At 42.9% G+C, this 27,290-nt stretch overlaps 1 protein-coding gene across 2 annotated transcripts; it reads left to right on the top strand.

The window, feature by feature from the left end:
• The first annotated feature begins 1,625 nt into the window (after positions 1-1,625).
• On the top strand, positions 1,626-27,290 carry LOC6565919 (mucin-5AC). 2 transcript variants are annotated; one of them, XM_032738969.1, is made up of 8 exons: positions 1,626-1,754; positions 9,628-9,919; positions 15,792-16,304; positions 17,620-17,796; positions 21,802-24,412; positions 24,831-26,256; positions 26,317-26,380; positions 26,909-27,290. In XM_032738969.1, the coding sequence occupies exons 2-8, from the start codon at positions 9,743-9,745 to the stop codon at positions 26,975-26,977; spliced, it is 5,037 nt and encodes a 1,678-aa protein (XP_032594860.1). In that variant the 5' UTR covers positions 1,626-1,754; positions 9,628-9,742; the 3' UTR covers positions 26,978-27,290. The 2 variants fall into 2 exon arrangements, with proteins under 2 accessions (XP_032594860.1, XP_032594861.1); XM_032738970.1 differs by lacking the exons at positions 1,626-1,754; positions 9,628-9,919 and adding an exon at positions 11,551-11,706 and having other exon boundaries at positions 26,909-27,289.

The raw sequence follows: 27,290 nt of genomic DNA, 5'->3' as shown, positions 1-27,290 counted from the left end.
ACGTCCCTCTTGGCTTATCCAAGGAGTGCAGCATAGCACAGGGGGTAAATGGTTAGTAAGGGTAGTCATTTTTGAATACAGTGTGTCACTGCTTCTTCCAAGGCAATCTTATCGACTTACTATGTGTGCAGGAAATCAGTAAAATCTAAATGAAATTATGACAAACATACAAAAAAAAAAAAAAAAAAAAACTGCATAAAATTTGCGAACGCAAGAATTACACTCAAAGATGTTCAGATTTTGAAAGTCATCTGCCAAATGTTGTCATGTGTTTAAATACAACAGGTGTCAAGTGTGGCAATCCATATCGCAAGGGAGTAAATCAAAGTCCATAAACAACTTTATATCTAATTGGAATTCAACAACAAAATCAAGCAAAAAAACAAAAATCAAATCAAATGAAATGTGGAAAGCATTAGTCAGATGTACGTAGCGCATAACAATGTTATTGGTGTCTCTTGCCACACGCAAACGGGCACATGCAGCATTACGACAGCAGCAGGCAGGCAGGCAAATGTGTAACACAATTAAGGCGTACCAAACGATGCGATGCGCTGCGCTGCGCTGCGATGGGGCAAAGCGTGCAACGTGCAACGTGCAACGATTGTCGCCGTCAGCGTCATGGCAACCATCAAATAAATGGGTTGGGCAACCGGGCTGTACTGCATTTACTTTGGCTTGGGTGTTGAGCTGTTGGGCGGCATTAATTATGCTTATGCCAATGTAAAACGTAATCGCCAACTGTCCATGCCACACTGCACGCCCCCGAATCGATGTGCAAGACACAAAGCCCAAAAATTGTTCAATTTTTGCATTTAGCATAACAATCGAATGCGCTGCGCGCTGCGGTCGACCCCATTTGCATTTGCATGCAGTTGAGCAAGTTTTGGACAGCACTTTGACTTCGACTTTGCCAGGTACAAACTAACATCCGCTGCAGCAGCAGCAACAGCAGCAGAAGGAGCAACAGCAGCAGCAGCAGCAGGAGCAGCAGCAACAGCAGCAGCAGCAACAGCAGCAGCAGGAGCAGGAGCAGCAGCAGCAGGAGCAGCAGCAGCAGCAGCAACAGCAGCAGCAGGAGCAGCAGCAGCAGCAGCAACAGCAGCAGCAGGAGCAGCAGCAGCAGCAGCAACAGCAGCAGCAGGAGTAGCAGCAGCAGCAGCAGCAGGAGCAACAGCAGCAACATGGACAACAACAAGAAGCAGACAACAACGAGCAAAATGTGCAGTTGTCAACAATGGCCACACACACACAGACACACAGACACACACACACAGACGTACAGACAGCCGACAGCTTTGGTGTGTACGCACGCACACAGCGACAGAGAATTGTAGTTGTTGTTGTTGTTGTTTGAGAGAAGCTTTGACGGCGTCCGCATTCGCTGCTCGCTGCTCGCTGCTCGGCTAAGTGAGTGGTAAGTTGTTCAGTTGGCGTTTGGCAGGCGCCGTGAACGGTTACCGCGTCCTTATTGTATTCGCTGTGCGTTCGCTTCGAGTGCTCGAGTGTGGCTCCGATCTGGTTGAGAATCGCTGGTGTTTTTTTTTTTATATTGTTTTCTGTTGCTGTGTTGCTGTTTTTGTTGTTGTTGTTTGTTTGTGTATGTGTGAGAAAGTCTCTTTTATTTTAGTTTGCTAAGAGCGCGCGCGACAATTCAAACATATTTGAATCATTTACATCTTGGATTGGGTTGCTGTTGTTGGGTTGCCGCTCTCCCTGAAAGCGAGCATGCAACACAGCCCTCAGCTGTTGGGGTATGTGTTTGTTCGTGTTTGTCTGCTGTAGTATTTAAGTAGCTCCCAAAAAAGGTATGTTGGCTTTTAGGTCTAACTGATTTATGATGAAAATCTAGTCAAAAACACACATTTATGTGTATTGTTATTGTTGCTGTTTGTTGTTCGTTGCCTTAGTTTTTAGTGAGTGCTTGCCATTATGTAAGTCAAATAGTCCCAGGCCCTGTTACCAAGCACTCATTCCATTAGTGACATCAATAGTGAGCGTGTTTCGCTTTTTACGGTCTTTACATTCTTTATGTTCCCAATTTCGATTAACTACTAACAATTTCCAATCAAAAACAACAAAAAAAACAAAAAACAAAAACACTTGCATAAAATGCCGCGATAGAATAGCTGATATTACGACCACATATATAAAATGTAATTTTCAATTCAAATCTATTTACTCGCAACCATTCAAGGCTTGTGTCTAGATCAGCCACAACTTCTTAAAGCACACTTATTGGCTTATTTGCAGTTTATTTGTAGCTGTTCAGACAACAATTGTTATCATTGTTCAACTTTCATAGTATAACCTAAATATGTATTACAATTTTCAAAAGTCAACACAAAATTGTGTAAGCGAGATTTCAGTATTTTCGAATAGATGTGACAATAATAGTTCTTGGGAACATCTTTCAAGATGCTATGCATAATCAACAAATAGAAGATGCAAATTTTTAACAAAACTAAACCTTTGAAAGTTTAGCTAAAAGCAATTCACAATATTTCATATATCTGAGAGAGCATTGAAATAGAAAACTTAAAAATCGAACAACTTGCGGACTCCAATGACATCATTGAAGTCTGAAGCTTATCAGAAAGTTCCGTGCTTGTTTTTGTTTTTTTTTGTTTTTTTTTTTTTAACAGCTTCAGATGTTGTCATTGTCAGTAGTTGCTCCTAACCATCCAACATGTTCCTCGTTCCTCGTTCCTCGCTCCTCGCTCCTCGCTGCTAGTTGCTCGTTGCTGTTTCCTTTTAGCAAATGAGGCGCAAGCAACATCAACTGCAGTGAATAACCCCAATGTATGTGTGTGTGTGTGTGTGTGTCTGTGTGTGTGTGTTCCATTACTTAACACCTACAAGCTGCCATTTGTCTGCACGCTATTACACGATTACAGCAACAACAACTGACGGCTTGAACTACCCCCAAAAGACGTTGACCAGGTCAACGGTGCGAACATTTGGGTTTGAGTCGCCGGTTTGAGTATTAGTCATGGCTCACTGTTTGCCTTTTGTTATTGCATGCTAATTTCATTCAATTCCTATTAGCTGTCCACTCCCCCCCATCCCCACTCGCTCTCTCTCGCTCTTTCTCTAGCTTGCTGCCTGAAAGTATGCAGTAAAATGTGTAATCGCATTTAACATTACTATCAAGCCCAGGCCCGAGAAAGCGAATAAAACGAATGTTTAGGCAAAGAGTGTAGAGCAATGAGAATGGCCAGTGTTACAGTTAGCAGCCTCATGTACAGTTACAGTTAGCATCGTACCATGTGCCACTTGGCTGGCACAGACAAAGGCCAACAACGACAACCATCATCAACAACAACCAACAACCAACAACAAAGAAGAACTAGCTAAACACTAACAGTGCGCCAAATGAGAGTGTGCTCGACTTTCAGATACCCTGCACCCAGCTAGAATATATACAAAAATACCACTTATCTTTCTCTCTGCTGCCTGATCGTCGAGCTGGGTATGAATTGTTTAATATATATTGTTTGAGTTGAGTTGTAATTTCGAAGTGACTTTATCTCTAAAAATCCTAGCTTTATATGGCTAACAATGTTCACTTATATTCTACCTGCTGCACAGACCAAGCAGGGGATCATTATAACCCATGCAAGAGTGTGTTTTTTTTACAAGATGTATATTTTTACTTATGTTTAGCATGTTTTCAAGTGGTCGCTGCTGCAGTTGCAGTACCTGCCTTGAACACATATCGACATCAATGAATCAACGGTACAGGGTATAAGAAACGAGCAGCAAGCAGCAAAAGTAGCAAAAGCAGCAAGGCAAAAACTGAGCACCTGCACCCGCAAGTTGGCCTAAATTGGCAGGCCACCGACTCTGTTGCAAAGTACAATACATAATGAAAACAGCACACATACACACACACACACACACACAGAGATGTATATGTAAACTGATTTAGTGGGCTGCAAGCAGTGCTCGCCTTATCAAAAGCTGGCGATCAAAAGCAACGCCAACAGTTTTTTGTTCCATTCTGCTTTCTCTTTGCCTTCCATCTTTTCTGACTCGCCACATAGCGTGCAGCACACACTCCCACCACACTGCCACCACCCACCACCCACCACCCACCACCCACCATCCAGCACCCAGCACCCAGTTGCCATCACCACTTACCCACCAGGCTTCTGTGATTTCGACAATGAACACAAAATGTTGCTCTTGATATGTACACATTTACATTATTTGTTGCGAACATGGAACTGTCGTCGGCTGCTGCGGATTGAATCCGTTTATCTTTGAAAAAGTTACATTGATGTCACAACTTTTAATCACTTTTTTGTTTTTGACAAAGAATTGAGTAGGATTTGATCATATTTTCTATATTCTAGCTGATTTGTATAAGCCGTTAATTCAATATGAACTAAGTTATGACTGTGTTTTGTGGCAGTTTCAATTCCAGCAATAAACTCCTCAAATTTTGTTTGCTGATACAGTCTACTACAGCATACAACAAATAATATTTATCTGAACTATGAATTATGCCAGTTTTGATCGAAAATTGTTCCATAGTGCCGCAGAGGTTCCAACTTCGTTTTGGGTTAGCTAACAAACAAATAATCACAACATTATTACTATAATGCATTTTTGCATATGCGCTTCCGTTTCCGCTTCCGCTGGGCCATTTAACAAACTGATATTGAAGGGAAGGAAGGTCAGCCCTCAGTCAGTTTTGCCTTCGCCTTGGACTTTCGCCGTCTGCCCTCTGCCCTCTACCCTCTGCCCTCCGCCTCTGCTCATTCCCTTCTCCTGCTGACCAACACAGCTAGTAGCTTGTAGCTTGTAGCTTCCACGCGTCGTCCCGAGCAACTATTAATATTCTGCCGTTTGTTTCATATTGTTTTTCTTTTGTTTTGTTTTTATATATATTTTTTTTTTTTGGTTTTTGGGAGCTAGAGGTGATGGGGGTTTTGTGAATGCCAATTTGGCGATGGGAGCTCGTTTTCAGAGGGTCAAGGGGAGCTTTAGGGGATCGAGTTTTTTTTTTTTTTTTATTTTTTTTTTTTTGTGTTTTTGGGCCAGAGCACAATTTATGAGGTCAATGAAATTGTTGCCTGTCGCGCAACTCTCACCACTTGCTTCAAAAGTAAAAGCAATTGGGCACAGCGACGACAGCGGCGACGTCGCATAATAAACCGCGCTACCCTCCCTCCTCCCCGCCTCCCACCCCCGTTCAAAGGCGACAGGCCCTTCCACCCCCGATGCCTTGCCGCTCTGCACGTATTGCCAATGTCATTGGGGCCAATGTTGTAAAAGGTTTCTTTTTGTGTGTGTGTGCGCTTTTTTTTTTGGCGGATAGTTTCAGCGCACTAGAAAGTTATGTGCGGGAGGGGTGTGGGGGGGGGTGGTTAGCAAGGGGAAGCCCACTCTAAGCTGCTTTGCGCTGATGATGACTGAGCAGTCGCAATCCTTAGCAGAACCCCCCGAATTGTTGCCCTGCTTACTGCCTGTCAGCTTGCTATCGATTTTCAATGAATGTCGCCAAAGTTGTGGCTTGCGGCCAACTAGGAGCACACACTGGACAGGCTGGAGGCTGGCTGTGCTCGTCCAGCATATTTAAAAGCTGTTAGATGGCTAAGTGATTTGGGTGGTTTAAATCATCTGTCATCGCGTTAAGCAACTTCTCCAATAAGCTGATGCCGCCGCATCGAAACTATATATGAAAACTATAGCGAAAAGTTTGAACGATTTTGCAGGCATTCATTATTTCATTATATTTAGCTGTATTAAATTGACTTTGATGTGGGTACATGATATGGGCTTGGCAGCTAAGCCACTCACAAGTGCATGGACTTAAATGTGGTATACCCATGAGTACACTCGCAGCACTCATCAGCAAATGCCTCATGTTTTTCCATTAGTCGTTTCATATAAGTTGACAACTTGTTGCACTTATTCATTCATTCATTATGCATACATAAGAATAATCATTAATGTGGTCATCACTACCTATAGTCCAAACATAATTTCTGGCTAAGAATGAATCAAAGGAATGCAACTATGGATTACCATATAGTTTAGCTACCAATTGATAGATTTTCCAAATGAATAATTCCATTTAGATGTGAGCAGGTCGAATTTGATCTGTAACAATATTTGATCTCTTATAGATCAAAATTAAAAGTTTCTTAAGCTTAATGGAAAGATCAGCTTATATACTCATGAGTGCATCCATGATGATGATATGAGACGAGCTTGCCAAAGAACCTTAAAAATCCCATGGACCCACTCATGAGTGTATTCATGCACATTATTATATTTCAAGAAACGCCCGTGCGGCGGCAGCTCTATGTAAATTTAGACTGTCACTTGGAGGCACGAAACACACACATGCACACACACACACACACACATATATATATATATATATATATATATATATATATAGATATAAACTAAATCTGCGTGTGGCAACTGTTGCAAAGCTAAGCAGTTTATTACTGAACTACATCAATATTGGCGTGTATGTGTGTGTGTGCTTGTGTGTGTGTGCGTGTGTTTGTGTGTGTATGTGTGTGTGTGTGTATGTGTGAGTGTGTGATTATTCCCTCTGTTAGGCTAAATGGCAGAGCCAGCTGCTGTTACGCACTACAGTTACGGAGCTTAACTAAATTGCCAACAAAACAATGCCAAACACCTCTATAAATATAATTCCAGTAACATACACACGCATTATATATATACATATATATATATATATGTATAAAGTCAAGGTTAGCTCTGCGATATTTTTTCTCTCCACTCATTATTGGAAATCAAAGCCATTTAACCAAATGTCAATCAATGCACGGTAATTGGCAGGGGGCATGTGCACATATCTAATTTGTGATATTTTCAGATAGGCAAACAAGCCAACAACAACAACGATTCCTCAGCGGATGGATTGTTATACGCATGGATCACATTAATATTAACATATGTACACTCATAAGCTTTTGACACACACGAAATGAATATTGAATACATAAATATTGACACGCATATCCTACATATATATATATATATATATACAATATGCACAATGTGCATGTGAATCTGAACCATTGGACATATTGCCCCAAAAAGTAGGCAATCAATTCGATGCAGGCGAGCTCCCATAAATTGCCAGGGGGGAAAAGCTTTTACTCATATAGAAGTAGTCCACCATCCATAAACTGCAAACTGTAATTTTGTGAGAAAAAAAGTTTTGTTTCACTCGATTCCCAATGCCAAAATGGGGTATATTTGTTTCGTATTAAGTATTGAAATTGTTTGTCTAAGCAGTTGTTGCTTCAAAACAGAGATCACCCAGAAATTCGAATTGTTATTTTGAATGCATTGTGATTCCTAAATTCTTAACTAGAAATCAATTATTCGTATATGACAATCCCTCAGAAAACGAAGTTTTCTTGAGTTTGTTGCATAAATAATGTTCTACTTGGCAGATCAAATGCGACATCTTTTTTGTACCTCAAATTCAGCAGTTTTACAGAAATAGTTCAAAATGTATCAGAATTGCAATCAATAAGTCTTTTAAATAGAAACAGTGTATTCTGCAGTCGACAGCTGACGAGAGCAAAGATTTCACTGGTTTTTCCTGCTTTATTGCACTCAACTAAAATTATGATATATATATAAATTAATATATACATATATATATGTGTGTGTGTGAATGTGTTTGTGCTTTTATAGATTTTTTACTAACCGCAGCTTTCTCTGCAAAGCAAAAATGTCAACTTTGACAAAACAACGTCAGTTTTTGGCACAGTTTTCCCTTTAATATAGACGCATGGAGGCATGGAGTCGATGAAGTCATGTTCTAAAGCTGCAATAAGCCAATACCGTCCGTCTACTTAGTCCAAGTCAATTCAAACGAACATTCACTTACAGTTCGACATTGTAATTAAATAAATACGGCTTTGGCCGCGTAACTTGCACAAAATGTCACTCAATCAGAAAGTTGCGAGAATTAAAATATGCAAATTTTAATTACATTAGCCGAAAGCCACTTAACAAAGTGAAATAATAATTAAAAAAAAAAAAAAAAAAAAACAAATGGAAAATGGAAAATGTTCAGCACAAAAACAAACAAGAGAACCTCAAAATAGCCACGCCTTTTTAAATATTCATATACAGATGAAATTTGTTGGTATCTGGAGCAACATTGACTCCAAATCAAATTTGATTGCTTCCAATTATTGAGCTGATTATTAACTGTTTTCAAATACTAAAGTATTTATATATATATGATTGAATAAATGGTTTTTAATATCAATGTGCCACACACCATTTGTTTACTTTGTCCTACTGCAAATTCAATTGAAAAATTGTCGTCAAGCAAGCAATTTCTTAGAATTGACAGAAACTCATACTGGGCAACAGCAATGTGTACATATATATATACATATAAATTTATATATATATATATATATATATATATATATATGTATATACATATATTTATAAGGATATATACTTTGTAGTCGTTATAAATGTAATTGTCGTTGTTATTACTTCATTGGAGCCAGTTCAACGAACTGTGGACACGAAATGGCTGGCAATTTGTTGGCTACGGTTATTACACCAACAATTTGTTGCCATTATAGAATTTTTTGGAAACTTATTCCCTGGTGATTGATAGTATGTGTGCAAGTTATTGCCGTTTTACTCCGTTCTGACAAAATTAGTTACAAATATACATCCACAGATGGTGCATTTGGTATTAGCCGATTGATTGAAGCTTAACAATTTGTATGTACCATTTTCTACACTCAGAAAAAAAATCACCATAAATGTTTGAAATTCGCCAGACTTTTGGCTCGCGAAGTGCAACTCAACTTATTATTCAGAATTATATATTTACAAACTTGGGCATTCTTTTCTCAATTTTAAGGTACATTTTTGTACAATTTAGAAGAAAATATGTCAAATTTTTTCAGAGTGTATTGTCATACGTGTATTGTTTGTGCACCAAACATATTCTATTTGTTTACAATAAACCCACATAAATATTTAATTTGAATAAACTTCCTACAGCCAAACTCGAATATTTTCCTTTGAATTTCATTACTCATTTCGGAATTTTCGAAAGGATTTTATCTTTTCGACTTTTTAGAAAGAACATATTTTGATAATGGAACCTACTTCTCATAATAATAAAAATAAAACAGACAAATTTGTAGAATTGGCACTCCTAACTCCTACATTTTGGAGTTATTTCTAAAATAAAGAATGACTCTTGTTTTCAGGTCGATTTTCTAGAATGCAGATCGTTTTTTTCTGAGTGTACCTGCATATAAAACATTTAAATTGACAAATGGATTGTTATAAACATATGTAGCTGCAATTTTCAAACAAAAAATGTAAATTATTTGATATGTGTGTAAAATAATTATGAATATGATTTTGAGGTGGCATCAGTTCATTGTACAGGGTATATCGTAGTCGAGCATTCTATCGGATAGCAATCAATTGTTGTTGTTATAGTTATTGTTGCCTGCGGCAATTATGGGCAGGCTAGAAAAGGAAGTGTGCCAATAGCCGTCTAATGTGCTTCCTAAACTCTTGTCTCCCTCTCTCTCTCTTTCACACTCTCGCTGTCTCACTCTGTCTCTTCCCCAGTTGAAGGCTACGCCTGCAGGACGACGTGAAACTTACTGTCTACATATGTGTATGCATGTGTGCGTGTGTGTGTGTGTGTAAGTGTGAGCCCTAGTTGTGCACGCTGAGAACCGGGATGGATGCGCGACGACAGAAGCGACTTGGCCCAGCGCCAATTGCATCGTTCGAAAAGTCATTTGAGGACAATACCACAGTGGCAACAACAGCAACAACAACAACAACAACAAATGCGACTGCAACCCTGCAACAACAGTCGCAGCACCAGCAGCAGCATCAGCAGCCCCGACTAGTGGTAAGTCTTATATATATCTATATATATATATGCCAAATTTGAACACACACATACATATATAAACTTGCATTTGTATGTACGCATATACATAATTTCAGTGTATGTAAATCAATATGTATATCAATTATTTATGATTGGGGATTGGGGAAATTAATGAACAACAACATGTAATCAATTTGAGCATCGAATGCTGTACGCAAGCAAAATGAGCTTTACAGCTGATTGTGGCCAATTGTGGACCGTTGAGGGGGTGCAGGGCTGCAGGGCTGCAGTGCTGGCGGTTAGGCGGATAGGCGCAGCGAGCCGGGTGAATGCTCTGGGCTCTGGATGAATGCCAAAAACATGCAAATGACCACTTAGAAGGCAGGCGAGTAAAACGCTTTTGGCCAATAAACAAAGACGAAGCCTAAGCGATGCCCACAAATATTATAAAAATCATAACAATAGCAGTATAAGCAGCGGCGCAACGAAAACAGCAACAATAACAAGGAATCTCAAACTGTATGCGGGCAGTGGGCGGGGCACAGTTGAGTAGGCACACTTTCAAAAATATTTTGACACGCGTCAAATCAAATGTAAAGTGGAAGTGCTCCAAATAATGTCATTTAACAATGGGCAAAGATTGACGTATATACATATATATGTATATATGTGTGTGTGTGTGTTTGTGTGTATTTATGTGTGTGTGTGTGAGAGGCGAGAAAATACTGCCAAAATTTGAAAGTTCCAAAAGCATCGAGAGATGAGAAGTAAGTGAGCACGAGAGACAGAGAGAGCGAGAGAGAGAGTGAGAGTAAAGCGAGCTTGACACAGTGCTCATCAAACACTTAGAAACGGCATAATATGTGTTGTAAATGTTAAAATATTAATATATAAACAAATGCATGAGACAAGCTTTAAACTCTGACTGCTTCTGTTTTGATAGTTGCATCACATCAGTTCTAGTTGCCTTTATAAAATGCGGTCAAAATTATAAAGTGCAAGAATATCAATTGAAAATAAGTCCAATTTTGAAAAGCACAGTTCGCCGTGGAATTATTAATGTGTGTAGCGCTGTGGCGAAAGCTTAGCCAGTTGAGCGTGCAGCGACATTTAGTGGAGCTTTTGTGTTAAGCGCCTGCTGTTAAGCTTTTAGCAGCAAAATCAGCAGCACAAACGGCAGCTTTCTTCGAATCCGGTCACCCTCTGCTGCGAAGGACGGCAGCAGACGCCAGCAGCCGCACATAGCAAACTTTTCGGCAGTCGACGCAGCCAGTACGACGCTGACGCTGTGTGCGTGCAGTCTATCGGTAACGTAACGTAACGTAACGTAACAAATGAAACAAATGCCGATAGAGTGAGAGAGAGAGAGAGGCTGGCCGAGCGAGAGCGCGCGTTTGGAGTTTGGAGTGTGGAGCGTGAAGCGTGAAGCGCGCTGAGCGGGCGACCTGCGAAAGAAGCAAACCAAAAGCCAAGGGAAGCAAACCCAACAAGCAAACGAGCAAACGCACGCGGCTGCCAACGGCCAAAAGTGAACCAACCAAAATTTGTAGTTGACTTTGCGCTTCCCTAGCGCCTCCTCGCAGCGTAGCTTTTTTTTTTTTGGTTTTTTTTGTTGTTGTTGTTGTTTGATTGCTTGTGTTTTTTTTTTCGGTGGAACGCTAAGTAAAGAAAAATTAATGAAAAATTAATAAGGACAAGTTGGGGCAGCGAGCAGGCAGCAGCGATAAAAATACAAAAATATACAAACAAACCAAATACATTTACAGACTGGGCCAGAGAGCAATAGCATCAAGTTTTGGCACACGGTGAGTAGATGCCATGTGTATGTGTTGGTGTCTGCATGTGTTTGTGTGTGTGTGTGTGTGCGTGTGTCTCTCTGTGTGTGTGTGTGTGTGTGTTAGGGACACAACATTAACAATAAACAGAAACAGCAGCACGCTGCGAGTGCCTCTCAGCACACTATATATATACACTATATATATATATATATATATATATACATATACATGTAAAGCTGTATATATCTATATAATATTTAAATATTTATATATGTGTGAGGCTGTTGCTGCTGCTGCTTTCTTTATTACAGAATTTGCATAATAATTAATATCATGAGGCATTTGACAATGCGCAGCTTCCAACAGCAAAAAGTATGCATGAAAAATAAAACAATTCGTTGCCCTTTCGACTGGCCCCATTTTGTGTGCCTCCTTGCCTCTTGGCTGCGCCTCTGCGTCTCTGCGTTTTGTTTTTTTGTTTTTTTTTTTATCGTTTTTATACTTTTTTTATTTTGCTCCTTTTCTGTACACCACAAAATATTATAAAAATAAAGGCGAACCACAACAATTCGAAGAATTCCGTTACCAAGCCGGCTCTTGTTTATCCAAATTAATTACAATTTTTATGTATGCGCCACGGCGTGCGGCGGCATTTAATAAGAGAGCAAGCTAGACACTAGCAGACATAGAAAGAGAGATAGCGAGAGAGCGAGAGAGAGAGAGAGAGAGAGAGAGAGAGAGAGAGAGAGAGAGAGAGGGAGAACGAATGTGCGAGTGTGTGTGTGTGTGTGTGTGAATGAGAGCGAGCTGTAGCACGTGAAAAACATAGCATAGTTTTCAGCATCAGCTTTAAATGAATTCTGTTTGCATGTATATACTTATATATACATATATATAGGTATATACATATATAGTGAAAATATAGCATAGTTTTCAGCATCAGCTTTCAATTAAGTGTGTATATATATGTGCCAAGGCTTGCCCCTCCTACAATACCATATCACTTAAAATACAGAAGCGTGCCACATTTGTTGCCATTCTTTTTTATTTTTCTTAAAATCATAATTATAATCGGGGCTGCTCCAATTTTGCGAAAGCGCAAAAATTCCACACACATTTTCCTCCTCCATTTGTGGCATTAAGCTTGCTTTGCTACGCCTTTTAAGGTTCATGCAGAATGCGTTTATTTTGCAACACAAATGAAAATCATTTGATTTCACAACAATTAATAAATAATGAAATATAAATTAAAGTGCAAATTTCAATTCATTTGATGTAAAAATACAATCGAATAAGAAGCAGTTTAAATACCCTTGTAGAAATTATATTCATTCTGCTGGCAGCTAAATTTTAGTTCCGACTTTGAAGTACGTTTTAAACAATTTTCTATATCTACTTGAATAAGAATTTCTTCTTTTTTTTTTTTTTGGTTCGGTTTATTTCGTTTTATTAAACAAATGTTCGTCTTAAACACATTAAGCATCCAAAAAATGAAAATCAAAGATTTTCGTGTTGCTTAAATTGAAGTACATCAAAATTAAGCTTTCCCTTTTCAATCTCTTTAATCTCTTAATCCTTCGCTTAATACTTAATAATTGCTACTTGTATAATTCTCCAAATTATTCAACAGACAGTTGCACAACTGTTTTCATGCCAGTTTTGACTGGTTTATTCAATTTTATTTCCCCCCTCCTTTTTTATATAAAAATCATAAAAATAATTTATTTTTTATTAAGCTATAAATTCGAAGTTTTGGCCCATTTAATTGTCAAAGTTCTGCCGTTTTGTCTGGTGTGCTTAAGAAAAAGCACGAGCTGCTATCTCGTGTCACGATTGTATATTTGACACGCGCTGAACTTAGTCTTACCACCACAGACAATGAACTCGGACTGTTCGCGTGAACATCCCTCTCAGACCTCAACTGCAGCTCCAAGTTCTGAAACGCCATGTGTCAATCAGCTTGTGTGTGTTGGTGTGTGTGTGTGTGTTGGTGTGTGTGTGTTGGTGAGTGTGTGTTGGTGAGTGTGTGTTGGTGTGCGTAAGAACTTCTCCTTGAACACATTTGATGCGCTTGCAGTGCATTTCAGAATTTTAGCATTTTGGGGTGGGTGGAACGTGGAACGTGCCTCTGTCTGTTGCTCCACTAAACTATTACGTGAATGCGCAGCTCAGCTATTCAGACCGACAGCAGGAGAGGGGGGCGTGGTGGGGATGGGTTTGAGGTTATTCTGGTACGCTTGTCTTAAGTTTAAATTGGATAATTGCATTGGCATTGCGTTTAGCAGTTTGAGGGCTGGGTGAGACGATACTTGAAGCTTGCTAATGGATAGCCACCCAAACTTTTGGACTTGGCGACAAGGTCACGTTGTGGCGCTGTGGCACTGCTCCTTCAATTATAAAAGCTTACGTTCCGCATATAATTAGAGTGGTTATATAACTTATATATAAGGTGCACGGTACGCAAATGAATTAAGCACACAGATTAGAGGCTCTTAAATTAAATGGCCAAATGGCTGGTTAGTTTGCAAATAAAGTGCATTTTTATTAATTGAAGGTTAGCTAAGAGAGCAAAAAACCACACAATTCGAATTGAATTTAAGCCTGAAAGTTAAGCAAGACAAAGGGAAAGATAAAGACATAGAGGGTGGGAGAGAGATGGACAGAGAGAGAGAGAGGCGCAGATGTCAGCAGTCAACTAAAACTTTTGTTTTAGCCCAGACTCGACTCGATTTGCAGATTGCATGCTGTTCTTTTACCACTCTTCTCCTTCTGTGCTCTCTTTCGACATTGTTTTTATTATTTACTCTGATACTGAATATGGAAGAGTATATTGGTCCTCTGTCTTGAACTTGTGAAACTTGAAACTTGTAAAATATACTCGACAAAGTGTTTACAGTTTTGTGCTACGTCCACAGATCAAATCGATAATTGCACATCGATAAATCCGCGAATATCTCTCGCAAATAGCCTTTCTACAGTCACCAAATTTGAAGTGCATATTAGCGATAATTCCGATAACTAAATTGAATATCTAATTCACACAATTGGGAAGCCAGAGTCACCAAAATTTCCATTACGTATATATTACTAGTAACACCCCTCAAAAAGTGAGTCAAAAACTGCAGAATTTAGGAGTTAAACTACGAAAAGACTGGTTCTTTGCCACCTGTTAGCAGCTGGCATTGCATTGATATCAATGTATCAAAGTGCTTCACAGTCAACTGTTGTTTGTTATTCTTGTTATATTTCTATTGTTTCGGATAGCGAACCCAAAGTTGGTCTTAGTTATGGTTTGATCTTAATTCGAAGTCAGTTTCCTTAACATTTGATGACTGCTCGATTGGCATAGAAGAAGCAGCCACAGGACACAGATCACAAAGTGTATCTCGCAGTCGGCGACACTCGTCACTCCCATACTCTGTTCGATGGAAATTGTCGCAATCCACTCACAGTCCCAAAGCTAATAAAGGAAATTTAATTAAAAGCCAGTGCCATTTGAGCGCCAGGTAGTCCAGTCTGCATGCTAACTATGTCTCCACGATAAAAACAGTGAGCACATAATGTGGGTGAAGCAATGAAAAACTGGGGGCATATAAAACGAACTGTGCAACTGAGGAACTGTGGAAGTGAGGAACTGTGGAAGTGAGTAACTGTGGAAGTGAGGAACTGTGGAAGTGAGGAACTGTGGAACTGAGGAACTAGTGCAAGCGAATGATATTCATTAAAATCTCATGCTATGAATGCCATAAAGGAATTAACGTTCATTGTGATTGAGCTCCGTATTTTGGGGGGACAGCAGCATACAGGGGGTTGGCATAAGACCGCTGCTCTCATTACAATACAGGCAAAGACACACACAAACACACACACACACACACACTTGTGTCGCACAAATGGTGCCAGGACATTTGATTTCAATTTGCAAATTGTAAGTGAAAAGCGCAGATTTGCATGTCTGTGTGTGTGTGTGTGTGTGTGTGTGTGTGTGTGTGTGCGTGTGTGTGTGTGTGTGTGTGTGTGTGTGTGTGTGTGTGTGTGTGCGTGTGAGTGTGTGCGTTTATTATGATTTAAGTGAATGTTTGTGAATCAAGTTGCCATTGATCCCATTACAGATGATGGAACAAACGCTGCGTAAACAGACAACGACGCCTCGCAATCCCAATCCGAATACCAATACCAATACCAATACCAATCCCAATGCCAGCGAAGCGCCAAGCATATCGGGTGCAATGCCCAACAATTCCAATTCCAATAACGGAACTGGCACTGGCACTGGTAACAGGAACACGAGCAGCACCTCATCCTCATCCTCCACATCTACCGCCTCGTCAGCCACCTGCTCCGCGAATGCATCCAGCATCGTTGCCAAGCAACGTCCGCCTCCGCTTAAAACGGCAACGACAACCGTAACAACGACACTGGTCAGCAGCAATGAGGGTGGCCAGCCATTGCCGAATGCATCAGTCACCGGTGGTGTTGCCGGCGGTGCTGGCGGTGGCAACTATCGCGGTGCTGCCACATTAACGACACCATCAACGCCACGCATCGAGCTGAGCCGCGCATCCAGCTCATCGCACCACGAGGAGGACAGTCGCGAGAGCAGTCCGGAGAACGTTTTCGAGCAGGTAAGGCGACTTAGTTGCTCCTTCTAATCGATGTCCGGCTTAGTGGCTAGTAGCTTGGTTTTTAGAGCAGCGACACTGCCTTTCAAACACCCAGCCACAACAACAACAGCAACCACAGCCACAACAGCCACAACAACAACAGCAACTACCAGAACAATGACAAAAGCAACAAAAATATTACATTTAACTTTGGCCTGCCAATGCTTTTTATGCCCTTGCAGCCAATTACTAATCAAAGCCAGGCTAGAATTGCATTTACCATGTGAATAATCAGCTCAGCTAAAGGAATATTCCATCGATATTTGATATTTGATATTGTAGTCTGATGAAGATCAAATTTATATACCTGTCTGATCCGAATCAAAATTGAGTACACAACAGATTTCGTCATATTACCTATAATATGATATTCTGATAAAGTTATTGTTATTAATCTATTGAATGTCAACTAAAGTCAATCGACACAAAATCTATAAAAATCAGAATATTATAAAAAAAATAAATTTAAAAAGAAATTCAAAATTAAATTGAAATTGAAAAAAAATGTCTAAGAAATATTCCAAAGATTTTCTGATGTTCCTGGTAAACTGCAAGGGTATAAAGAAGAAGAAGAAGAAGAACTAGTCCAACCACAACAGCAAAATCTCGAACACCGCACGACGTTGACGTTGACGTCGCCGTCGACGTTGACGTTGACGTCACAATCGCCGTCGCAGTTGCAGTCGACGTCGCATTTAATGAATCATTTTGTGCTAATTATTTGTACTTTGCTCTTGTTTTTTTCATTTCTTTCTAACTCTCTTTTTCTGCGTAACTCTCTCCCTCTCTCACACTCTCTCTCTCTCTCTCTCTCTGTCTCTCTCTCTGTCTGTCTATTTCCTGTATGTGTCGCTTCTGCCAATGCACATGCACACCGAACTTTACAACACACGCACACACACATTCACACACACACCTCAATCACCACCGATCCTAATCCCAATCCCAACCCCAAATCCAATCCCAATCCCAATCCCGATACCAATCCAACCAATCCAACCAATCCTCCCATGCAATGCACAATAATTGGCTGTTGATTTGTTGATTTCCTTTTTCATTTGTGTTTATCTTCCTGTGCTCTGTGCTCTGCGCCTACACCAACACATCCATTGCTTCTCCGGCAAACCGCATGCTTCCCCCACCCCCCGCCTTAAACTTAACTTGCTAAAAATGTCTATGGAATTCTATGTGTGTGTGTGTGTGTGTGTGTGTGTGTGTGTGTGTGTGTGTGGTGGTGTGTATTGGGTGGTCAATGTGTTTAACTAATGCTATGAAGGTCGGCACTGGCACCCTACAGGAAACCATTGGTCTCGGTTTTCGAGAGGAGGGCGCCTTGGAGTTGCGCAGCTCAACAGAAGAGCTCTACTTTATGGATCCAGAGCAGAAGAAAGAGGAGCAGGAGCGCCAGCAGCAGCAGCAGCAACAACAGCAGCAGCAACAACAACAACAACAGGTGAGTGTGGTTGGGGATGGACCGCAGTGCCAAAAGGGCTGGCTCCCCGAAAGAATGGATTATTATGCCAGCTAACTGCTAGTTAATTGAAGGCCATAAGACTAGAAACATATTATTTTGTTATCGATAATGCTTAAACTCGGCTTAAAACCACTTCTGGCTTAGCAAACTCAACTATTTAGTCACCTAGTCACCAGCTGGTTGCACTAAAGCAATGTAAGTTTTTAGGGATTGTTGACATTTTTATACTGATATTAAATACTGTTCTGATATTAGCTCAGGACGTGCTTTAGTTGATGCCAGTCAAAGAGTTATTTAATTTGCTGTGTTTAAATTACAATTTGAATATTGTTAGAATACATCGAATAAAATCACTGCACTAGTTGTTTGTGAACAGGGTTTCTGCCCAATGGCCGTGATGCCATAATTAAATTGTTGCCCCATCCCATCCACTTACTTAAATTCCTATTGCATAAAACCCGGCAAGTTGTGGTTGTGCCACAGACAACAGCAAGAATAATAAAAATAGTTTCTGCAGTTGCCAAGGACACAATCAGCTAAAAACAGAAGAGCGAAAAAGGGGGGCGAATTTGAAAATTGACAGAACGGAAATTAAAATACTTAACATGGCATTGAGGTGCCCAAAGAGAACTCAACAGCAGCAGCAACAGCAGCAGCAACAGTGGCAGCCACAGCGGCAGCAAAATGAATTAAAATCAACAACAAAGTTAAATTAAAAATGATGCACGGTGCACTTAAAAATGCAGTTCCACTTCCACTGGCTGTAGCAGTTGCCAGTGACAGCGTCAAGCGGATGTCGCAAAGTCAAAAAACGCCACTCCCGCTGCTGCCGGCCGCCGAGTGGGTGGCAACTGACTGGCGACTTTTGGTTTGTTTAGCGTTTACCTGGAAAAACAACTGGCGACTGCAGCTGACGCAAGTGCTGTGCAAACAAACAAGCATACTTTGCAGCCATCAGCTGACAAATGCAGCAAGGATATTTACAAATAGCAGCAGCAGAAATAGCAGCATTAGCAGTAATAGCAGCAATATTATTAGTCAAATGAGCATGCACGACTAACAAATGCCCTATTTCATTTACAAGCGCTGTAATAATAAGGCACAAGTACAACTGAAAGGGCGGCTTCCGAATTGCTCATTGCCTCGGCCTTCGAAATTATCTTATAGCTATCTACAATTATCGTTATCCTACTTAGGACATTATCTAGACTGGTGCCGCGTACGTGTCTGTTCACGTCTTTATATATCTTCTCGATAAGAATCATCCTTGATTATCCTTACCATTCGAAGATTGAACATGCCTCTTAACCATAAATGACTCAACTCAAGCATGCATTGCTAAATTAATTATCTGATTTGAAACTGATCAAGTAAGTTAACAGACCCTTAACAAGTTCGCCCAATTTAGTTTATCTACTTGTGTCATTCAAATATTTTGAATGCATTTTTGAAAAATTAGAATAAAATATAAAAAATATATAAAACTATATACAAATATATATATTTATGCTCAGCACTGCAATATGTATTCCAAAAAGAAATCTGCTCGTCTTGCTTCAATATGTTTGCAATCGCAGATTAAGTTAAAATTACTGGATTCAAAATTCAATGGAGTCAAGAATAAACGAACTTGATTTAAAAAAAAAAACACTTTCTTGTCTGCCGACTTCTGATAACCTTTTTACTCTATATATTTTTCGCTTTGTTGTCCCGGAGTAAAACGATTTCGAATAGAGTTGATTAAGTTTCCAGCTGTCTTTTCCCTTTCAATTGATTCTCTGCAACAACAGGGTGAACGAAAGGGCTTGCAACTTGTTGCATACAGATCCAGAAGCAATTTCTATTTATTTCCGTGTTCCGCTTGGGAGCAGAAGGAGAAGAGAGATAGCTGGCAAGGGAAAAGGACAAAGCGTGATTGGAATAAACGGAGAACGGAACGGAAAGCGACCAATTGCCAGCGAGCCTATTAATTGAAATATCAGCAAAGTGGCAACGCTGTCAATAGCAGAGCATCCGCATATTGTTGTTGCTCGTTGCTCGTTGCTTTTTGGTGTTGGTTGTTGTTTTTTCGTGTGGAAATAATCAACAACAAAAAATGTTTTACCAACTGCGACAGCAGTCGTTGCAGGAAACTTTACTTAATTAATTAAAGCTGCCAACAAAAGTTGTCCTGCGCCCATCGAGTCCTCTTTGTGCCATGGACAGGCTATACTATCCAATACTATCCAACTGCAATTTAAAAGTTTCATTTAACGCAGCAGCTCAACTTTGTCCAAGTACATAAAACTTGTGCTAAAATCTAATGAATAACTACGATAATTATTTAGTGGAACTTTTATCAATTGGAAGCCCAACAAGGCTTTAAGAAAATGTGTTTTAAAGAATTCAAGAATTCAACAAGAATTGTTGATTAAATTGGTAAAATATCTTTATTATGTATCTTAACTTAAAACTCCTCCAAACCGATTCGAAGTGTTGTAATATGTTTCTATAATTGAAATCATATCTCTTTTTCAATTTGCAACCAATATCTAAGTACCCAAAAGAGATATTTGTCTATAAGTTCAATATATCGTTTATATACATTAGCATTTTATTTTATTTAGGTCGAGACCTTTTGGGTGTAAATCCTATAATTCGATTTGTAAATGACTAGATAAATTAATAAGTATCTCGTCAATTGTCGACTTGCAACTTGTCGCGAGGAATTTTCGATTTCATGTGGATTTTAGATGTCAGCATGGTAATTGTCATTGTCATCATTCTGATCAATAAACCTTGAAATTTGTAAATGGCTATTATACACATAATATATGCAAATCGAGCGTCCTACGTCGCTTTAATTTTAATTAAATATTGAAGACAAAGCAGCACTTGTAATTCTTCCATTTAAGGCCCATTACACTGCACAACGAACATTCAAATTGATTTATTGGTGTCTATTATTACGTGCACTCACATTTTGCACACGCCCTGCAGCAGAGGTGCACGTATCCATACGCCCCATTTAAAAATCCATTAAGCTCGATAAACCTGTAATCAAATGAATTATACCATATGTTTTATTCGACACCACTATGCCTACCTCTCTCTCACTGCCACCTTGTCTCTTGATATGTCTGTTGCCCCATGGAACCTCTGAACCAACCGACCAACCAACTCCATGGAATAAATGAAAGTGTTTGAACGCCTCGGGGCTGCAAGGTTCGGGTCGGGGTCTGGGTCTGGATCTGGGTCTGGGTCTGGGTCTGGGTCTGGCTCTGACTGACTGCAATTGACATGCAGAGTGAAAGACAAAGAATGTGCTTCATATTGACGCGTGATGTAGTTTTTTGTGTCGCCAGCTTTTTCTGCTACTTCCCATTCACTTTTTATACCCTTTACCCATTCAAAATGCATGACGGGAATAAATTGTAGCTGCGCAAATGTATTTGACAGACACAAGGCGATAGGTACACAGACACAGTTCACACACAGAATATTTAAACTCCTTAAGAATTAAACTAAAAATAAAAACAGAAAATATTTCAAGTATTTCGCATACCAATTGATATCATAATATTTTCATTGCGGATTCTCAAAGACCCCCCCAAAAAAGGTCTTCTATGAAAGTCACAAGAATATCTGTGACTCTTTCAAATACTCATTTATTTTTATTTTACTTTATATATTTTATTTTAAGTAGAAAAATTCTTTAGGCACAGGGTATCTTTTAGGCGGGCACTTTCTCTTTTGGGGCACGGTCAAGGACTGTTCGCTTCAGCGAGGCCTCAAGTGACATTCGTCATTGTCGAACTATCTTCCGCTTAGTTAAGCATTGAATGATGTCCTCTCTCTTTCTCTCTCTCTCTCTCTCTCTGTCTATCTCTCTGTCTATCTCCCTCTCTCTCTCTCTCTCTGTCAATATTGATGTTACCCATTTTGATACAAATTTGTTGTCTTTTACATTTGTGCTCGTCCACTCACTGCTACTTGATGCCGCAGGCGAAGCGGACGTCGCCACACATCTTCAAATTTGATGACCACCAGAGCTATCTGCAGCAGCATCAGCGCAAGGATTCGGCCAGCTCTGAGGTGGCCGCCCTGCTCTGCATCTCTGGCCGGACCAGTCGCATCTCGAGCGTTGGCAGCCAAGGATCGGCGGTGAGTCGCCTCTCGGCTGTGTCGTGCGTGTCGCGGTCACCTTCGCCGCACCGGATGCTACTCGAGACATCGTTCTGCGGCCCCAAGCCAGTGGAGTGCACGGATGGGGCAATGAGTGGCGCCAGCAATGCCTCGACAGCGCCCAGTTCCGCTCAAAGCCTGGCCGAGGCAACGCTGGCCGTGGAGCAGCTGCTGTTGGCGCGGACCAAACACGATCCCACCCAAGCGGTGCTCGCCGAGGGCATACAAATGATGCAGTCACCCAGCGGCACAGCGGCCGCCCAACGTCGATCCAAGCCCAACACGCTGGCCAATGGTGATGGCAAGACACGCACCATTAGCAGCACCAGCACCAGCAGCACCAGCACCTCCATCAAACCCAGCTCGGGCGTTACGAGTGGGCAGCGGCGCAGCAACAAGAGTCCCGGCCAGATGGTTATTGGCAAGACGGCCAGCGGCACCGAATATATACGGATCAATCTGCGGCCGGATCACATGTACAGCGACAAGGGCATTGCGGCCAATGAGCGAGTTGTCGAGGCGCCCAATCAACTGACTCCCGTCTATTCAAAGTCGCAAACGCAATCGAAGCCAGCATCGCTCAGCTTGCAGGCGGGTGGATTGGATGAGCATCGTCTGACACCGACGGCGAGTCCGAAGCCGTCGCGTCATGGCCATGGACGGCATGGCAGTCGATCACCGTCGCCCGCTGCACCGGCGACAGCAACGGCGGTCGCCTCTGTCTCCCGCAAGAGTTCGTTCAGTTCGCTGTTTCGCCTGGGCAAGGATTCGCCGGATTCGCCAAGGGAGACGAGTCGATCGCGCAGCAAGAGCAAAGAGCGACCCTCAACGGCAATGGCAACGCTGAGCGGTGGCGGCGGCGGTGGCGGCGGTACCGCTGGAGGCGCCACCAGCTCACAGAATGTGACGCCCAGCAAACAGAAATCGGTGTTGGCCATTTTTAAGCCGGGCAAACGTGGCAGCAGCGCCGGCACCGATGGCACCAAAAGCTCCAAGAGCTCCTCGCCCATCGATGGCGGCGAGGGGCCACCACCGCCACCGCCCGTGCCCGGTTCCGGTTCCGGTGGTGGACGGAGTCGTACGCCGGCTGGCTCGCGACCCAATAGCCGGCTGAGGTACTACGATGAGCCCGTCGAGGGTTATATACATATACCCCTCCACACGCCGCCGGAGGAGCGCGAGGCACGCACTCTGCTCCAGGGCATACAGCAGCTGTCGGCGCCATCGCCACCGCCCATCGAGCAGCGTCCGAGCAGCTCCAGCACTTGCCGTGCCCCACTGACTGCAACCCAGCCGGCGCCAATCACTGCCAGCCAGCTGGCGGCGGCAGCGGCCGCCCTGCGTCCGGTGGGCCAGCAGCGGGTGAAGGTGGCGCAGCCCAATCTGGATGCCATACAAACGATTGAGGAGCGCACCTGGAGCCTGGAGGTGCAGCGCAACAGCAGCACGCTGGCATCGCAAGAGACGCTCGAATCAGTTAGCTCCGTGGTAAGTGCACGTGCCGCCAATCTAGCTCAGGTGGTGACCAGCGAGCACGTGGCGATGGCGATGCCAGTGGCGATGCCACCGATGGCGATGGCAGTGGCAGATGTGGAGCATGGTCGGGAAAATGGTCTGGCCGAAATGCAGCGACTGCCGTCGGTGGACAGCAATCAAAGCGCCTGTGAGCCGCGCCTGGTCCAAACGGTGGCCACCGTCAATGCGCCCATCGAGGATCCCGTGGCCAAGGAGCGTCGCCGTCTGCTTTTCGCCACACGCCTCGGCTCCGGCAGTCAGGAGCAGATCTTCTCCACACAGTTCAGCATCTCGAAGACGGAGAGCCAGTCCAGCCAGCTGTCCGAGCAGGTGCAGCTGCCCGACTCCGGTTCCACTGCCTCCGATTGCACCACAGATGGACTGCAGCGTCAGAGTACGGTGATTAGGCGTCCAGATACAGCAGCAGCATCCGCTGCAGCTGCAGCTGCAGCACCAGCACCAGCACCGCCTACCCCACCAGTACCACCTGCACCACCAGCAGCAACACCGACACAAGCACCAGCACAAGCAGCAGCACCCTCCAGCTCTGAGGAGGAGCAAGCGGCCATTTTTATTAGCACCGCTGTTGTGATGCGCTCAAAGCACAAGTCCTGCTCCAATTCCGAGGAAGAAGGTGCAACAGCCACGCGTGCAACGCCACCAACTGCCCCAACCGCAGCAGCAGCTGCAGTAGCAGTGGCAGCAGCACAGGCCGCCGATGTGCGTCATTCGCGCTACCTCGAGAACTTCGATGTGCGCAAAAAGTATCACGAGAACGTGACCGTGACCGGCAGCGTGACTGGCAGCGTGACTGGAGGGAACGTGACTGGGAGCGTGACCGAGAGAGCGATGACTGGCAGCGCGACAGGCAGTGTGCCACGCAAGCCGAAGCGCCAGAGCGTGCTGGATGCGAAGCGTAAGTAGTTGTCATCAACTCCAATCCAATCCACTCCGCACCACCACAACCAATCGAGTGCCACAATTGCCACATCGTTAAATTGCGTAAGATCAAAATCGAGTTGCGAAAGGATCGAAAGATCGAAATCCATATCCATTATCCATTATGAAAGTGAGTCTCAAAACAAAAACAAAAACAGAAACAGAAAAGTACAAAAATTAAAAAGTAAAAAGTAAAAAGTTGGTTAGATCAAAACTTGATTGATTCCATTCTGATTGGAGTCCAGTTTCTGCAGTGTCTGAAAGAACAGTGTTGAGTAACGTGAACAGGTAAACTTTAGCTACATATTACGATTACAGCACTGATTGAGATGAATATATTATTGAAATGCTGTCTGGGATTAATGGATTAAATCTTTTCACGTCACTTTTCGCAGCAGCCGGCAGCGCATTGGCCGAGAGGGAAATGCAAGCGGAACAACAACTGGAATTGGAACAGGAACCGGATAAGTTCGAGGAGCTGGATGCATTGACGCCACCGCCGCACGGTGAGCGCTCGGAGCGCCATTCGACAGATGATCACGAGCCGATTGAGTCGTCGGAGAGCGAACGGGACTCGGATATGGCGGGCAGCTCATCGATGGCGACAGCGGTGCCGATGGGTGTGCCGGAGGCAAAGCGTCATCATTTCCCTCGCAACGTATGCCTGATCGAGGAGCACGAGAGCACCGGCCTCGTCTCACAGGAGTCCTTCGACGATGAGCTGCCCTACATACCGACAACGCTGCCCGAGGAGCGTGCCCAGGGTGTGCCTTTGATCCCAATGAAGGAGCGCGCCAATATGGAGCTGAAGACATGTCCCGTCGACCGGCCACGCTCCACAACGCCGCTAAATCCCTCCCACCTGGAGGAGTACTGTACGGGCATTATGACGCCACAGGAGTCGCCGCATGCTGGCCAAGATGTGGACCCGGCTGTCGCAAGCGCTGGTCTTGTGCGCGGCGAGAAATTGCGCATCAGTTTGCCGCGCAAGGAGTCAGCGATCAAGGATAAGACGCAGGCCACCAAATCGCCGAGACGCATCTCGAATGCCAGCGGCAAATCCTGGTTCGAGTTCGCCGAGGAGGGACTACGTGCCAACAATCTGGAGCGCAAGGACTCCAACAAACAGCTGCTGCCGCCCGCTGCGACCACAGCAACCAGTGCAACCACAGCAACGACAGCGACCACCTCAGTTACGGCAAGTGCACCACTTGCTGTGGCCAGCGCACCACCAGCTGGCGGCCAGCCGCATAGCATGCCAGCCAGTTTGGAGGAGCCCAAAGCCAAATCTTCCACACAGCGCAAACTCTCCGGCCACTGGATCGACTTTGAAAACATTCCAGAGAAACGGAAGCCTGCCAAGCGGATAACCACGCTGCCCAAGGAGACAATAAGCACCACAACCACAGCGGCAATTTCGAGTGCAGCCTCCTCGGGCTCTGGCTGTGGCAGTGCACATCGTACCTCGTCCAGTCACTCGCATGCCCATCACAGCCATCATCATCATCATCATCATCATCAGCAGCAGCAACAGCAACAGCAGCGCCAGGATGGCGGCGCCATGTCAGCAACATCTGGCGACAAGCTGCACTACAACTATGTGAAGCCCGAGGATTGCCAGTGCGAGTGCCACGAGGCGGAACGTGGTGAATCCTCAGCTGCCACCACAATCACCGTGGACAAGGATAAGGATACCAGCACTGGCACTGGCACCGGCACTGGCACTGAAACCGGCAGCGATTCACTCGCTTCGGTTGAGCTGCTGCAGCAGGGCGAGGATATGCTGCCGCTGCTCGAACCCGAAACGCATGCGGACAACAGGTAACAGTCAAGCACCCAATTATCGATTATTACTGATCCTCTCCTTGCAATTCCTTGCAGGGTCTACACAGATGAGCCACCATCGCCTCCGGTGCGACACAGCAACAAGAGCGCTGCACAAAGAGTAAGTTGCGTCGACAACCAAGCAGAGATAGAGAGGGAAAGGCAGAGAGAGAGAGAGGGAGAGACAGAGAGAGAGAGAGAGAGAGAGAGAGAGAGAGAGAGAGAGAGAGAGAGAGTGAGAGAGAGAGAGATAGATTCATTCGTCTAGCACACCCAGTAGGGGTATCTCTCCTAAGAATCATTTAGTTTCTACACCCTTGTAGTTAGTTGGAGTAGTTCCATTCCAGAGATAATACGTGGTCTAATTTCTAAAAATATTGATTACAATTGAGGAGCTGAAGCGTTTACAAAAGGCATATGCAAGTGAACAAAATATAGCCCAAAAAAAAGTAATGAAAGCTTCAAATGTTTCCAAATCCAAATTCCAACTCCTTCCTAAATGAGCAATCGGATCAAGTAAATTTATATACACTCTCTCTCTCTCTCTCTCTCTCTCTCTCTATCTCTTTATCTCTCTCTTCAGCTGTTTAAATCATGTTCAATCATAACACTCAAATGATGTTTCTCTTTCTTTTGCATGTCCACTCAGTCGGAGGAGTTTCCACGTCGCGACGCTTCCTCCAGTTCCAGAAATCGCAAGTTTCCCGATAGAAAGTAAAATGTTTTTTTTTTTGTTATTTTTGTTGTGATTTCTAGTTTTTTTTTTGTTGACCTACATAACTATTGCATCTTCAGGGTAGCTAAGAAACAAAAAAATTGTCTCTATAAGTCGAGCAAAAGGCTACGAAAAGTCCTTGGGTTTATATCCTTAATGTATGTACCTCAAGCAGTGCGGTTGTTAAAATATATGAAAAAAAATAAAACAAAAAAAAAAAAAGAAGAAAATTTGACAAGCGCCTCATCGATATTCAGATGAAACGAGTATTTCCTTTCGATTCGATTTCGATTAGCTAAATATACTTATTATCGAT

The sequence above is a fragment of the Drosophila grimshawi genome, unplaced genomic scaffold (assembly GCF_018153295.1).
Source record: "Drosophila grimshawi isolate 15287-2541.00 unplaced genomic scaffold, ASM1815329v1 contig_848, whole genome shotgun sequence".
Taxonomy (NCBI): domain Eukaryota; kingdom Metazoa; phylum Arthropoda; class Insecta; order Diptera; family Drosophilidae; genus Drosophila; species Drosophila grimshawi.
Note: the sequence above shows the minus strand (reverse complement) of the source record. Positions and strands in the feature narration are given on the sequence as shown.